We start from the raw sequence: 14118 nt of genomic DNA, 5'->3' as shown, positions 1-14118 counted from the left end.
GTGAAAACGTTAAACGGCCTTCGGCGCTGTCCTTGCCCAAATCCACCTGCAGAGCCCGCCCCGGGGGAGAGGCGGGGGGCGAATTCCAGCCGGGGCCAGTCCGCGGAGCGGAGCGGGGCTGCGGGGCGTTTGCGCCTCTGCCTTCTCGCGCCGGCGGGGGCGCCCCTTCCCCGGCCGCCTCTCCATCGCCGGGGCTCCGGGCGCCCCGGCCCCGTCCAGGGAAGCGCGGTCCTCGCCGGACGGGCGGGAAGAGGCGAGTCCCCGCGGGGCGTTCCTGGCCGGCCGCGGAGGAGGAGCAGGAAGGACGCGGCGGCGGCGCCCTCCCGCCCCCGGCTGCCTGACCGCGCTGCCCGCCGCCCGCCGGCTGAGTCCGGGGCGGCGGCGCGATGGGGCGCATCGAGTGGGCCATGTGGGCGAACGAGCAGGCGCTGGCGGCCGGCCTGAGTGAGTGTCGCGGGGAAGGGGCCGGGGCCGGGGCCGGGGGGGCGAGGAGCCGGGCGGGGGGAGGAGGGGGCGCGGGCTTCCCCCTCGCGGCTGCTCTGGGGGCTCCCTCCCCCTCCCCCTCCCCCCCGCGCCTTTCTTTTGCGACAGTTTCCAAACTGGGCCACAACGTTTCTGGAAGCCCCCGCGCCAGCCTCGCTCTCCCGCGGGCGAAGTGCTGGGCGGACAGGCGCCTGAGTGGGAAGGGGGCGGGGAGGGGTCCCTGCCGCCCTCCAGGCACCGGGCTCCCGAGCCCATTACCCGGACCATCAGCCGCGCCCGGACGGCCCGCGGGGCCGACCGACGCGGGTCCTCCGGCGGCTTCGCTTAAAGCTACAACCCTTGTCGTGCAACCGTGTGTGTGTGAGTGTGAGTGTGAGAGAGAGAGAGAGAGGCAGGTCCAGGTGTGGTCGCAGCTTGCTTGTGAGCTTCAGGGGTGCGTGCGATGCTTGGCAGACGCCTTCCGTAGGCTGCAGAGAGGGGAGACCGTCCGTCTGCTTTGGCCCTTCACACTCAGGGCCTGGACCCCATCTTTCCCCCCCTTTTTTAACCGGGGAGGGAAGGACCCCCCCCCCCCGCTTCCCCCAGCCCTTTGGTGGCTCGCCTGGACAGAGAAAGACGCGCTTTCAGTTGCAGGAGGGAGGAAGTAGAGCCCGTGAAAATAAGGGGAAGGAAGTTTTGAAGAAACTCTGCCATTGCTCAGGAGTGATCTGGCACGTCCTTTCGGGCACTTTTGCTTTCTCTGCACACTCAAGTCTCAGAGGACTGAGCTCCTTTGGGAGATGGAGAAGGAGGAAATAAAACTTCTTCCTTCTTTTTTTAAATCCCAAAGGCCCCCTGCCCTGCCCCCTTTCAGTCACTGCTCAGCTTCACAGGTTAACAACAGAAAGTTGCTGGTTAATTGGACAGGCAGATAATTTGCCCAAGTCAGCCAAGTGGCACGCAGGGGGGAGTTAGCAAACTGCTCCCTGATTGCTGCAACTGGTTAAACCTTAGGTGTGGATTCACCAAATATCCCCCCAAAGGTTATAAGGGGAGAGGTAATCACTTGTTCTCCTTTGAAGTTACATCCCTTGAACTCTTCACGGTAGAGAGAAATTAATAGCAGATGAGCACAATTGTTCATATTGTAGTTCCAGAAGTTTTTATTCCAAACTTGTATCCCAAAACTCTTTGGGTTTCCCAGCAAGAGATTTTTAACATATGGAGTGCTTCCATTACTTCCCTGTGTTGTAACCGAATCCGAGGGCAATGTGAAAAGGAGATTATGGGGTGCCCGAACAGGTTGGGGTTCCTGCTAACGCTGAGGGAGAGAAGAGAAGAGCCCGTCTGCTGGAACCCTCTCTCTGTGTCTGAAGCAAGGCCAAGTTTCTCCCGACGGAGGCAAAAGGAGACGGGGTCTTTGAACGCCCCGACTGGCCTTCCCTGGGCTGCCCCCGCAGATGGATTGGACACCCCCAGAAGAGAATTGCAGGTCCAGGAACTCTGGAGGGCAGCAGGTGGAGGAGAAATGCACAGCCCCACTCGGCGTGTGGCCCAAGCCGTGGTGGACTTGCTCCAGGGACTTTCTAGCAGATGGCAGGCCCGGTGGGGCTCTGAAGAAGCAGATGGCTTGGAAAGTTCCCCTGGTTGGCTTTGCCGCAGGGGGATAACCTGCTCGCCCCCTTCTTCTGAAGGACGTGGGGATCCCCCGGAGTCCATTTCTGAAGACCACATGGGGCAGGGAGTCCTTTCTGCAGGGCCCTTCCTGCCTGCATTGTTAGCCATAGGCTGTGATGGCCACCCAGGGCCTGTGCGCTGCCCCCTCCCCAACCCAGTGGTTCAAGCATGCCTCCGGGACCCCCTGTTCCTCTTCATCTGATGCCCCCCCAGCTCCGCCTGCCTCCTTCCTGCAGTGGGGGCTCAGAGGGACCTTTAGGCTCCTTTCTTTAAGGTGTTATCAAACCCAAGAGGAAAGCAAATATTTTTGCAGAGGGCGGCTTCTCCTGCCCCCCCCCAACAACGTCTCTGTTGGGAGACGTGCATGCTGAGCACTTCCTCCTCAAAGTAGGCCCATGATGTGGGGCTCATCCAGCCTGAGCAATGGATCCAACACCCTTTGTCCCAGGCGAGTGGAAGACAGCTCATGCCCTAGTGCTGTGCCAGGCCTTTGCATGAACACAGCCTGCATGTGGGCTCCTGGTTGACCCTCCGCAAGAGGAGGCAGATGGTGCGGCTGCGGGAGGGGGCGGCTTTCACTTCCCCCTTTCTGGTTCTGCCTCCCCAAAAGGGCGGCCAAGCAGAACAGCTGCCCGCCTTTCTCTGCCGGGGCCCGGGTGAGTCATAACGGCCCAGAGGGGGCCCTGGGGTTGGATTGGAGAAAAGACCCATCAGTCCAGCCCAGTCCAGGATCCGGATTCTCCCAGGAGTTTGAACCCCCAAGGAGGGCGCAGGCACGCCCCACCCTTCCGTGCCTGCCACAGAATGCTGCAGCGCAGAGCATCGGTGCTGCCCTTTCCCAGGATACTCTGCTCCGTTTTATCCTCACCCCCGCCCCAGACTTCATTGAGCATCATGGGACTGTGAGGCACTCGGCTCGGTCCTCTTTGGCGGATGACGGGGGCTGGAGCCCAACACACCCAGGAGGCCCCGCTGGGAAAGGGCTGCCCTGTTCTCCTGGCTGGTGTCAGAGGTACCGGCTCAGACCAGAAACCCAGATGCTTTGGATGGCACAGAAACGCATGAGAGGTTTGGCCCCACATTTTACTGCTCTTCCCCAGTAGCTGGTGTTCAGAAACACCCTGTCTCTTGTGGCAAGGAATTCCAGAGAGGAATGCGGGGAAGAAGCGAGAATTCCTTTTTGCGCGGCTTCTGTCGCAAATCAGTTGAATCCCTGTCCCTTGCTTGAGGTGTACATTTCTTTCTTTGGGCCTTTTAAAGATGATTAAAAGCCAGGTTAGTATATTTCCTAAACGTGTATGTATGCAAAGTTCCTCTCCATCTGCCATTTCATCTGGGTTCAGCCGTTGATGCAAGTTCCTTGTTTGCTTAATTTTGGATTTGAAATGCGCATGGGGGATCGAAAAGTGAATGGGGTAATCACAGACGAAATGAATTCTCTTTCTCTCTTTTGTTTTCAGTTTTACTGACCGGTGGCATTGTGGCTGTTGCAGGCAAGTTCAAAATCTGGCCGATCGCCGTTTACGCAATGTATCCTTCCGTGAAAATGTCGTCCTCATGCAAATTCTCTCTTCCCTGTAGCCTAGGACAAATAGCACCCTCACAAGATGGATTGCCTGTGTCTATTTTAAAATGATATCCACATTAAAAAGAGCCTGAATGTTAAGTGCAATGACTCCCTAAACTTTATGTCAAGTTTAGCCCACAACCATCACATTTGTTTTATTCCAAGCTGCTTGCAAGGATTATAATATTTCAAACAGTGAGAATAAATCATTATTTTGGGTTCCAAGACAGAAAGTAGAAATTAGGGAAATCAGATTGCTTTGCTTCCTGCAGAGTTTGATTGCAAAATTTTGAATGTTTGTGGTTGAAGAATCTGTAAATGTCATAGTCCTGAGTAGGATGGAAGTGTGAAAGTGAGGCTCTGTTTGCCAAACAGGGTCCAGGAAATTGCATTCTGTCGCTGGTAACTGCTGCACTGCTGGGTTTTCTGCAGAGTTTCGGAGAGGAAGAAGATGGAGAAAAGGGCGAGGCCAGCAGGAGCACAGATCATGAGGAGGGAAGCCCCGTTGGCCGGTTTCCAGGCTAAATCCACGTTTACGGAATAATTTATCCGAGAATCCGAACATGACACGCAGTGCTGAATACCGGCAAATACAAGCTGGATTATCAGCCGTAGTCTTGGGGAGCGTTGTTTGCAACACCATCTTCTCTCTGTTTCCGAAAGTAAAATCAAGGGACGTTACTTCCCGGAGGTGCTGGAAGAAGAATTGTCTCTTTGCCCCCCGACAAGGAGCCGGAAACAGGAAACAGGAAACATGCCGAGATTCAGGGGGAGACGTTCCCACCGGTTTGCCACTCAGCCGGTCCACCCCAGCAAGTGTCTTGGCTCTTCGGATGGCCCCCTCCCCGCTTCCATCTCCTTCCCCCCGAGAAACGCTGTTTCTCCTGTCCTGGGTTGGGCGGGGGCAGCCCTTTCCGCCCCATGGCAGTGCCCCTCTCCCTGCCTGGTTCATCTCCATGAGATGCGTTTTCCCTTCCTTGTGTTCCTCCCGCACTGGGGACGGCATGGGAGAAGCGGGATCCTGGGCAGGTGAAAAACGTAATCTTGCTTTCGGACCACCGGCGGGTCTGACCCTTCACAAATTGTAAGACAACAGGTCTCTGCCCCAGATGGCTTACAGCTTAAAATTGGCAGCCTGAACCCCCCCCCCCTCTCTCTCTCTCTCTCTCTCTCTCTCTCTCTCGGCTGCCTTGGAGAAGCCTCCGCAAAGAATTCTTCCTCTTTTTCCTTCCTTAACCCATTTGTCTACAGAGTTGCGGGAGTGTTTGTTTGCTTTCTGGAGTATCCCCGAGGGAAAAGGAAGAAAGGATCGACTCTAGAGAGGTGGTGAGTGTTGCGTTTCTTAACTTTGTGATGATGGCCCTCAATGAGCTGGTGAATTGCAGACTGGTGCTGGGTGAGAAACTCAACCTGCTGGGAAACAGCTTTCACTAAAGCAAAGGTGAAGCTTCTAGTCCTCATGCTGCAAAAACAGACCTTTATGTTAGGGAAATATCAGGGATTGGACAGAGGCCAGGGGTGTGTGATTATTCTCTCCTCCTTCCTGGTGCTAATACTTCGAGGGCAAATTATGTAAATGGAGGATGCCCAGTTTAGTCTGGATTTCTTTTAAAGTAGGCGAGGGAATATGTGTTCAGTACAGAGAAATGCGCAGATTGCTCTTCCTTGCAAAACTTTGGGGACCATGAATCTAGAAAATAAATAAAGCAAGTAACTACAGTAAAACATGAGCTGGTACCATACACTTACTATTACAAATGACAGATGAAGCAGAATGCCAGCAAGTTGGGTCATTTCTTGCATAATTATGTTTTACCCAGGGACAAATCCAATTTGCATGAGGAACTTTTTGGTGAATGATGAGAATCTGCCCGTTGCACATGCGAATTGTAGGGCATCTTGTTCCAGATGTGCATGCAATTTCACTCCATAGTATTGGAGCAACAGTGGTGCAAAACTGATCCTTACCAGATGCAGGAAAGCCATCATTGACTGGGTTGGGAAGAGGATGTGCGTTTCTGAGTGTCACAGAACGCTTCTACCCTTGAACTAATTGGGTGCTTTCTTCTTCTTCTGGCTGTCTTTTTGTTCTGGTCTCCCGCAGGGGCCAGAAATTTTTCACAGCTGCTGTGAAGACGTGTGGACCCTTAACTAGGAATTATTATGTCCGGGCCATTCTGCATGCATGGTAATTCACATCGCAACCATTTTTATAGTTGGGCACATTTTACACCAGTCAACAAACCCAGGGCAGAATTTTCAGCCGCAGCTCTCCTGCTCAGGGTTTGCGGACGTGAAGGTGGGAGGGAGGTTGGAGATTTTTACTCCCACGTGGGTTGTGCAGATCCAAGATTGGCCCTGTGCCCCTGTATTCCCATAATTTGGGGGATCTTCCGCAACTCCCAGAAGTTAAACTCCAGTTGAGCTCCTGATTGCGGGTTTAACTTGGCCAAGATAATCCTGCAGCGTTGTCACTGCAGCTGTGGGGAAGGCCCATTGACCTGATCTTGCCCCCCAGTTAGATTCTTAAACAGGCAGATTTCTCTGCACGTTTTCCCTTCTCCCCAGACCACCACCACCACCTTGAAGGCCACAAAAGGAGGTGGGGTGCTGGCTGGGTGCCAGCCTGTGCAGTTTCTGTGGTCATGTGGAGGGAGTGCTGGTGTTTGCTTATGGGGAGTTTCTGACATTTCAAGGGCACTTGTGGGGCATAGTGAAAACACTTCTGAATGCGTGTGGGGAGAGGGGGAGGTGAGACTGCTGGACAAGAGTGCATTTTTTAATGTAAAAAATGTAAACCCTCCTCACTTACCACAAACCTCGACAGGCTGCAGTAGGGAGTCCTGATTGTTGACTGCTAAAACTACGAACAGATTCCATAGTTTAACAATGCCCTGTGTCAAGCAGCCACTTTCTCGGCCCTGCGTCACCCAGCTTCTTGAAGAGGAGATCCCGCTTAGGCAGGTTAAGTCCATGGATGCCCATCATGGCTAAATATGAGCTCTGGCTTCAGAGGAATACACCTCTCAATACCCCATGGCCGTGGATCTGGCATCCGGCTTGAGGAAGCTGGTTTGATGTGCTGAGCGCTTAGGGCCTTCTGGATAACCAAACCACCCTTGCTAAACCTAACCACTGCATTTCCTGCTAACCTTTTTCTCTTTTAAACTTCTGCTTTGGCAGCCTAGCAGTTCCTGCAGGGTATATGCTATCCACGATCCTTGGCGCCGTTTGTCTGGCTATAGCGAGTGGCATCTACTTACTGGTAAGTGGGCAACCAACTACCATACCCACAAGGATTATAATGGTTGTTCTCATAATTAGGGTTCACCCCCCTTCTTTTGAAAGAGCCAAGAGCATTTTAGACAGAGAGAGCATTTTAGACAGAGAGAGAGACAGATCAAATGTAGGAAAATACAACTCTGTGAAATCATATTAGATCCGTCTTCTTCCACTTGTATCAACCCACCTTTTTTTAAAGGATGCCTCCTCCTTTGGTGCCCATTAATAGGCCAGTTAAAAGGGGTGGGTTGTCCATAAGTTAAGCCAGGCTTTTTCTCTGCCCAGGCGTTTTGGGCCAGAATTTTGAGGTGGTTCTTCCAGGCGGCAAAGGGGCTTTACCTGCGCAAGGTGGGAAAAGGCCTTTTGTGGTCCTCTGGCGCCCTCTGCTGGCTGGAATGGATGGGACACTTAAATACACGTTGAGGACCGCGTGGTTGTCGCGCAGGTAACAAGACACCGGCGTGCGCATGGCTGGGCCTAAAATGATGTTTGTCAGATTAGTATTTGTTTGGCTGAATTTCCAAGCCACGCTGAGCCCAGGGACTGAATGTGGGGGGTTGCACGATACGTTGAGTGGGCTCTTTCCCTCCAACACGAACCACAAATCAATAAATCCGTGAACGAAGACTAAAATCCAAAGCTTGGTGCACTCTGCCCATGCGCCCCGTGGGTCTTTATCTCGTTTGGCTAAGTGTATTGCATTTTCTTTCCATTTCTTCCTTCGAACCTCATTTTGTTTGGCTTTTTCCTGGGCGCTGAAACTCAGAACAGCGACATTTCCTAACTGTCCTTCCTTTCCACGATCGGCCCCCTCCGGCTTGTATTCCTCAGGCTGCCATACGTGGCGAAGAGTGGCGCCCCATTGAATCGAGGCCTCAAGAGCGACTCCAAGTAGGAGCCACCATTAAGCACCCCCCCAGCAACCCGCCACCCCGGCCCCCTGCAGAAGCTCGGAAGAAGCAAGAGGAGGGGGAGCCGACTGACCAAAAAGTTGAAGTGGTTGCTTAGGAAGCTCCCCCATATTTTGTTAAAGATAGACTGCTGTCATAGGGGGAGACTCCACTTCTGCTTGACCAAGGCACGGGAATTGTCCTCCAGAATCGAAACTCGGGCCAGATGCTTCTCAGTCAGAAGGATGGCCGTACCTGAACTTCTGCGAGCCCCTCGGGGGCTCTCTGTGGTCTTTTTCTTACCTTTCTTTGCTCCCTCCCTGTGAACGTTCGTAACAGGCAGGCCTTGCGTGCCAAGGCAGACCCAATGCTGATTTTAAGCCAGAAGGAAATTAGCTTTAGGTAGGTGCATTTATAGCAGATATAACATTCCTGAGGCTGGATTTGAATTTGAAGGAAAGAAAAGGTTTGAAACTTGCGACACTGACATAAGGAGTCGTTCCAAGGCTTTTGCGGATCACATCCGACCCGGCCACTCCAGCAAAGTGCTCGGCTTCGTCTCTCCCACTAGGAAGGGATCAAGTTGCTCCTATTTCGGGGCAAAAGCACCCCTCCGCCTTTCCCTCCCCTCAGCCCCCTCTTCTCTCTCCCCTCTTCCTTCCCCCAGTCCAGCTTCTCTTGCACCCAGGTTGGCCAGCGAGACAGCGGGCCTTTTGGACCCCCTCTTCTCGTGGGTCTTATCAGCCAACCAATGGCCTCTGTTCCTTGGCCCCAAAGTTTTGCCCCAAACCCTCCTGAAGCTGGCGCCCACCGTTTTCCCTCGGCTCCTGCCCTTATTCTCCTTTTAAGTCATTCCTAGCTTCCCTTCCCCATCTCATCTCAACCCTGGGCAATTCTTGGCAATTTCTTACACTTTTCTCATTTCCCAAGGCCGTCTGATAGACCCTTTTGCTACAAATCGTGTAGACATCGTTTTTTAGTCCAATATTCTCACAAACATCATTTTTGATTGCATTTGGCTTTCCGCGTTTATTGTATTTTATCTTGACTTCCAAATCTCCCGCTTTGTTAAATTCCTCAGTTTAACATGTGGAGTCTAATCTCCCCCTGCTTGTTTTGAACTAGCTTAGTTCTTCTTCAATAAACCAACTACTGTTTTCAGGACTTTGTGATTTTTTTGGCTCGGTGTTCGTGTTTGGGCGGAATTCTAGGTTTTCCATATGCATCCCTAATTTGCATCACAAGATTCTGCATCTGGATGCTCAGTTTACTTGGAGGGAATGCACGTTCAGGGGCACAAACGATGTGGAGCAGCTGACGGAAAAGGCCCGTTGGGTTTCTCCCCAAAGCTGTTTGGCTGCCAGGCAGGGGGGTGACAAGGCTGGTGCCACGTGGCCTGGCATTGCTGGTGCTTCTCCAGCACCTTGGGAGCTCCCCCACCCCTGCCAGCTCCTTGGGCTCCGCGGCTCCTCGTCCCACCGGTTGCTGGGCTGAGCTTGGCAGTGGCCAGCGTCTTGGTGGCCACGTGGGCTGAGAAGAAGCCAGCATTTCTGGTAGGGCTGGTCTTCCTGCCCTGAGATCAAGTCCCTCCCCTGCTTGTTGGGTTGCCTCAGGCTGTCCCTGTCCCAGCGCTGGGTCCTTGAGTGCGGAGCAGAAAGGGGAGATGCGCTTGGGCTGGGCTGCTAGGCGGCTGGCAGCAGATGGGGCCCGATTCCTGGCTGCCCATGCCTCCTTCCTGCTGTTGGTCCCATCATCCAAAGCCGTCTCAGCCACGCTGTCCGGGGCATCCTCGCTTTAAGCATCTCTGGAAGGAGACAGAAGGTGGAAGGTCTCCTTTTGAGCTTGACTCTGTCAGTTGCGCTCCATCTACAGACTCCCTGGTTCACTTGCAAGCGTGCATGGAAAATCCTCTTTGTGCACAATGCTTACAGCAGTGTTTCTCAACCTTGGCAGCTTTCAGAGGGGTGGACTTCAACGCCCAGAATTCTGGGTGTTGAAGTCCACCCCTCTGAAAGGTGCCAAGGTTGAGAAACACTGGCTTACATAGTTGCTGCCTTTTAAGCATTCCTGGCTGCTAAAAAGGGAATCCAAGGAAATTTGGTGTGCTCTGGAGTGTGCAAATTCAAGACTTGGTGGTGGGGTGGAGGCCTGGCGCTGTGCTAGGAGCTCTGCAGCCCCCCCCCCCGACAAGATCTGAGCAACAGGATGTGCCCTTCAGTTCAGCATCCCTCAAAGCCTCCAAGGGGGCCTGAGAAGCCCCTCGCAGGCACACGCAATGTTTGGGACCAAGATCTGCGGCTTATTGTAAGGGGCAGAAGAGTGGCTGGTGGTCCCAAGAGGGTGGACGAGGCAGCCTGCCTGGTTTGCCCCCAAATCCCTCCTGCCCTGATGAACAATCCGGCCCCGCTAAAGGGCTTTGTTCACCCTGCGTAAAAACCATTAATTGGATGCCCCTTTAAGATGGGTCTCAAAGGGGGCAGGGGAGGGGAGAGCTGTCAAATGAAGGGGGGAGGAGAGAGCTACCAAGGGCTATTGTTTGCTGACAGCTGAGTGGAACCTCCACATTTTAAAGCAGTGTACCTTGAAATGCTATTTTGCCAGGGAACAAGAGCAGGGCGGGAAAAGGTCAGCGGCAGGATGTTGGACCTCTGGTGATCCAGCGGAATTCCTGGGATGTGTGTTTGCCAATGGCTGGGCGATATTTTGTTTGTTACCGGTGCAAGTTGCCCCTTCTTGGTTCAGACATGCAGTATTTACTTCCATGCTTCCAGTTAGGGGAGAGGAGGCTTTACGAAAGCAAATCTTGGCAGGCACTAAATGTATTTGTTTACTATAAAATATGTGCTGCGCAGTCCAGCAAGGCTCTGAGTGGCTCAGAAATCCTCCCCCTCAACACAAAAATGGCAAAAACCAAACTCTGGCTGCCTCCTCCTCCTCTCCTAAATGTAAGTATATAAATGATATAAATAATGCTCTCGCACTGTGAATAAAGCCATCTGAATCAGCTCTTTTCTGTACAGAAATAAAATCTTTATTAATGAAAGGATTCCACACCCGAGGAACAATAAATATTGTATTGAGTTACAATAAATACATATAAATAATTCAATAATTTAAATCACATCACAGTCCAAGAGGGGAGCAAAGGCCTCATAAGAAAAAGGAAATAAATAGTCATAAACCCACCGTGTCCCAGCCCAGCCCACCTTACAGGGCTGTTGTTGGGATAAAATGAGGGCAGACCTTCACATCAACCCCGTGAGCTCCCGGAGGAACCTTGGGGTCCCCGTGCAACATCTCCCTTCTGCGAGGGAGCCCCGTAAGGCTCTCCCAAACCCCCACAGGAGGCGGATCAGGACCAGTCCTGGCTTATGCAGTCCCAGGGTTTTGGGGTGCTGGGGTGGCCCAGGGACAGCTAAGGACCCTGCCCCCAAAAGGAACAAAGGGGGCCCCAAGGTTTGTCCTGCAAATCGGCCTTACCATGTTGGGAAATAATAAATATAATAGCTGGAAGCACATGAAAATCTCAAATATAAGTTAACATAAATACAAATACAAATAAATAGGATTTTCTTTTTCATCAATTCGTATCTCCTTAAGAGGGCGAGATGCTTTTCAACGAGAAGCGCAAAAGTTGGAGCAGCAGAGCTGACGGCCGCTCAAGCACGGTCCGGTGCTGGCCAGCTCGCCCTCCCCAAAGTAGGGCGGTCGCGGCCAACAGGCTGAATGCACAAGTGCTTTAAAACAAACACCGTTCAACACAACCGTCCACTGATGAAGACTGGAGGGAAGAGGGGCGGCAGACCAAAGCACCGGAGACCCAGCCCGGGGTCTGCTCAGCTGCTGTAACGCGGGACAACACAGGTACAGGCCACTGGGACGTTGATGTACTCCTCCTCGAAGAAGAACCCGGCCCCGCTGCCGCTGTGCGTGCAGGCCTTGCGGCGAAGCACCATCATGCTCTGGAGAACTTCCACCGAGTTGAGGGAGGTGGTCTCCCGCCCCGTCTTGGCATCGATGCAACCTTTGCAGAGGCACTTGGCGAAGGCCAGCTTGGAGGGGTAGCGGTCCTCATCTTTATTGATGCTGTTGAACAAAGGAAGAGAGAAAAGTGGGCTAGGAGACCTCGGAAGCCACCACCGCTGGTCTCCCCAGCCTTCCCAAGGGATTCTGGGAATTGTTCGCTGAGAGGTCTCCTGGGGATGGAGAAGACAGGCTGCTCACAGAGGCTTTGGGGACTTACAGGAGAGCGTCTGTCTCGTGGGAGGACAAGGCTCGTCCGGGCCAGGAAGGGGAAGCTGAGGAAGGACGTTTGCCCGCCAGCATCCCAAAAGGTTGGAATGCTTCTCTTTCTCCATCCTAAGGCACGAGGTACCCCAGGAGATGCCATCCCCCAACAGGCCTTGCCTTCGCGGGGGTGGTTTGGCTCGACCTCTGTGTGTGGGGTGAACCCAGCGATTATTCGTCAACCACAGCCTGTGGACTTCTTTAGACCCAGGAATACTTAGAAGGGATCTCAGCCAGGAAATGGGAAGCAGACTGAGGGCGATTCCAGCTGGGCCCCCGCGCTGAGAACTTCCCACGACCACCCAGGTTCCCCTGCCCCCTCCAACTCTGATGCCAGCGTCCTTACTGGTATTCCCAGGGCGAGATGGATCGCTCGTGGACTTCGCCATTCTGCACATCCTGGAGCTTCAGGTTAGGGCAGCCGTGGCTGTGATGCCTCCGTGGGCGGCTCTGGCTGTTTTGCTCGTTCTCCAGGAACGGGACGAGCTGCACGGAGTCGTGGCGCTTCCACGAAGAGGTCCAGCTCCGGAACTGCACGGGCATTTCACCGTCCTGCAGCTCCTCCGTGCTGAAGCAGCCCGGTCGCCTGGCATCTGCCCAGGCGAGGCACATCAGGGCAACCAGGAGGGACCACTGGAGGAACGAGAAGAGAGGAGCAGGCGGGAGTTAAAGAAGGCGACTTAGCACGGCCTTCCTTCGGCATCCTTTCCCCCACCAAAGTCTCTCTCGCATTCCTGAGGCGTTATTTCTTGATCCAGTTTATACCAAAAAGGAGCCTTTTGTCTTCTCTGCCGTTGCTGGATTGATCAAAATCTCCCAAGCTTTATTATCAGGAATTAAACCACAGAGATTATCTCCCCAGTGGGAGGTTTAGAATCTGACAATCCCAATATTTTAAAACGTATTTTCTTACCAATATTTGAGCAGAACGTATTCGAGTGAGGCTTCACACTGACTAGAGAGTAAAGCCTATGGCTCGAGAGGGTTTCCTTCCAGGCAGGCGGCCGTAAAATTGGGCGGCGAGGGTGCTTGAAAAGAAGCCGCGGCCTTTGGGTTATCAGTGCTCTCCGCAAGTGCCATCGGGGTTTCAGAAGCCGGGCCGGCTGGCAGCGGGAGACGCTCCGCCTTTCTAAAGGCCGGCTCCCCGAAGCAGCGGATTGAGGAGGAGAAAAAGCGAAGGCGCCACCTCCCATTTCCACTCCCCTCTGCACCTGCTTTGCCTCAGCAACCTCTGGACCTGGACGTGCGCCGGGGGCTTTAAGCGCATCTGTGCACATTCCACACCACCGGCGGGGTGGGCAGACCCAGAGGCCCCCCGGCCCCTCGCTTACGAGGCTGGCCAGGGCCCAGGTGCCCCCGGCCAGGTGCTCTGACTCGACTTGTTCCAGGCATTTCCTTCCGACGCCTGGAGGCGGCAGAGGCCGCCTTCTTACCATCTTGGCTGAACCGTCCAGGGAAGAGGCTGCGGGCAGGCAAGGATGCTCCGGGGCTGCTTTCGGTAGCCAGCTGCCGTGCCAAGGCTAAAGGTCCGCTGCAGGACCAGTGATCTGAAGCACCTTGACACCTGGCTCCTGTTATATACTTTCTGGGACCGGGGTGTTACACACCTGGAAACTCCGGCGTCTTTTCCCTCCTCCTCTTGGGGAAATAGCTGAGTCGACTCATTTCCTCCTCGGCTGCCCAGCAGGGGCGGCCGATTGAACAACCCGTTTCTTGATCCTGCAAACCTCTCGCGCTCGCCGAGCAGCTCAGCCCGAGCCGGCCCCCTGAGCACCGGCAGGGTCCTCCAGCCCTGACTCTGGCCAGGACGGGACAGCTTTTGGGGGGCGAGCTCCCGGGTTAGCCTGGGGCCAGGAGGATGGGAACTGGAGCCTAGCCACACGCAAAGAGGCACCCATTTCCCACCTCGGTCTAGAATTTGGGAGGCGGGAACAGGCAAGCATTTCACCAAGC

General features: G+C 54.1%; 2 protein-coding genes across 2 annotated transcripts; one reads left to right on the top strand and one right to left on the bottom strand.

Annotated features, from left to right (window-relative positions):
- Positions 1 to 106: 106 nt before the first annotated feature.
- On the top strand, positions 107 to 9039 carry CYBA (cytochrome b-245 alpha chain). The gene is made up of 6 exons (XM_088136221.1): positions 107 to 444; positions 3600 to 3669; positions 4958 to 5032; positions 5811 to 5894; positions 6890 to 6971; positions 7820 to 9039. Exons 1-6 carry the CDS (start codon positions 387 to 389, stop codon positions 7994 to 7996), a joined length of 546 nt encoding a protein of 181 aa, XP_087992347.1. The 5' UTR covers positions 107 to 386; the 3' UTR covers positions 7997 to 9039.
- Positions 9040 to 11714: 2675 nt separating this feature from the next.
- Positions 11715 to 13601, bottom strand: IL17C (interleukin 17C). Its single transcript, XM_025168836.1, has 3 exons — positions 13497 to 13601; positions 12512 to 12798; positions 11715 to 11964 (listed from the first exon to the last, which is right to left on the bottom strand). The coding sequence occupies exons 1-3, from the start codon at positions 13599 to 13601 to the stop codon at positions 11715 to 11717; spliced, it is 642 nt and encodes a 213-aa protein (XP_025024604.1).
- Positions 13602 to 14118: the final 517 nt, after the last annotated feature.

The sequence above is a fragment of the Python bivittatus genome, unplaced genomic scaffold, assembly GCF_059951505.1.
Source record: "Python bivittatus isolate LINGU-HERP-01145 unplaced genomic scaffold, Pbiv_v1 ctg000190_np1212, whole genome shotgun sequence".
NCBI lineage: Eukaryota > Metazoa > Chordata > Lepidosauria > Squamata > Pythonidae > Python > Python bivittatus.
This window is presented reverse-complemented; position numbering and strand designations above follow the sequence as displayed.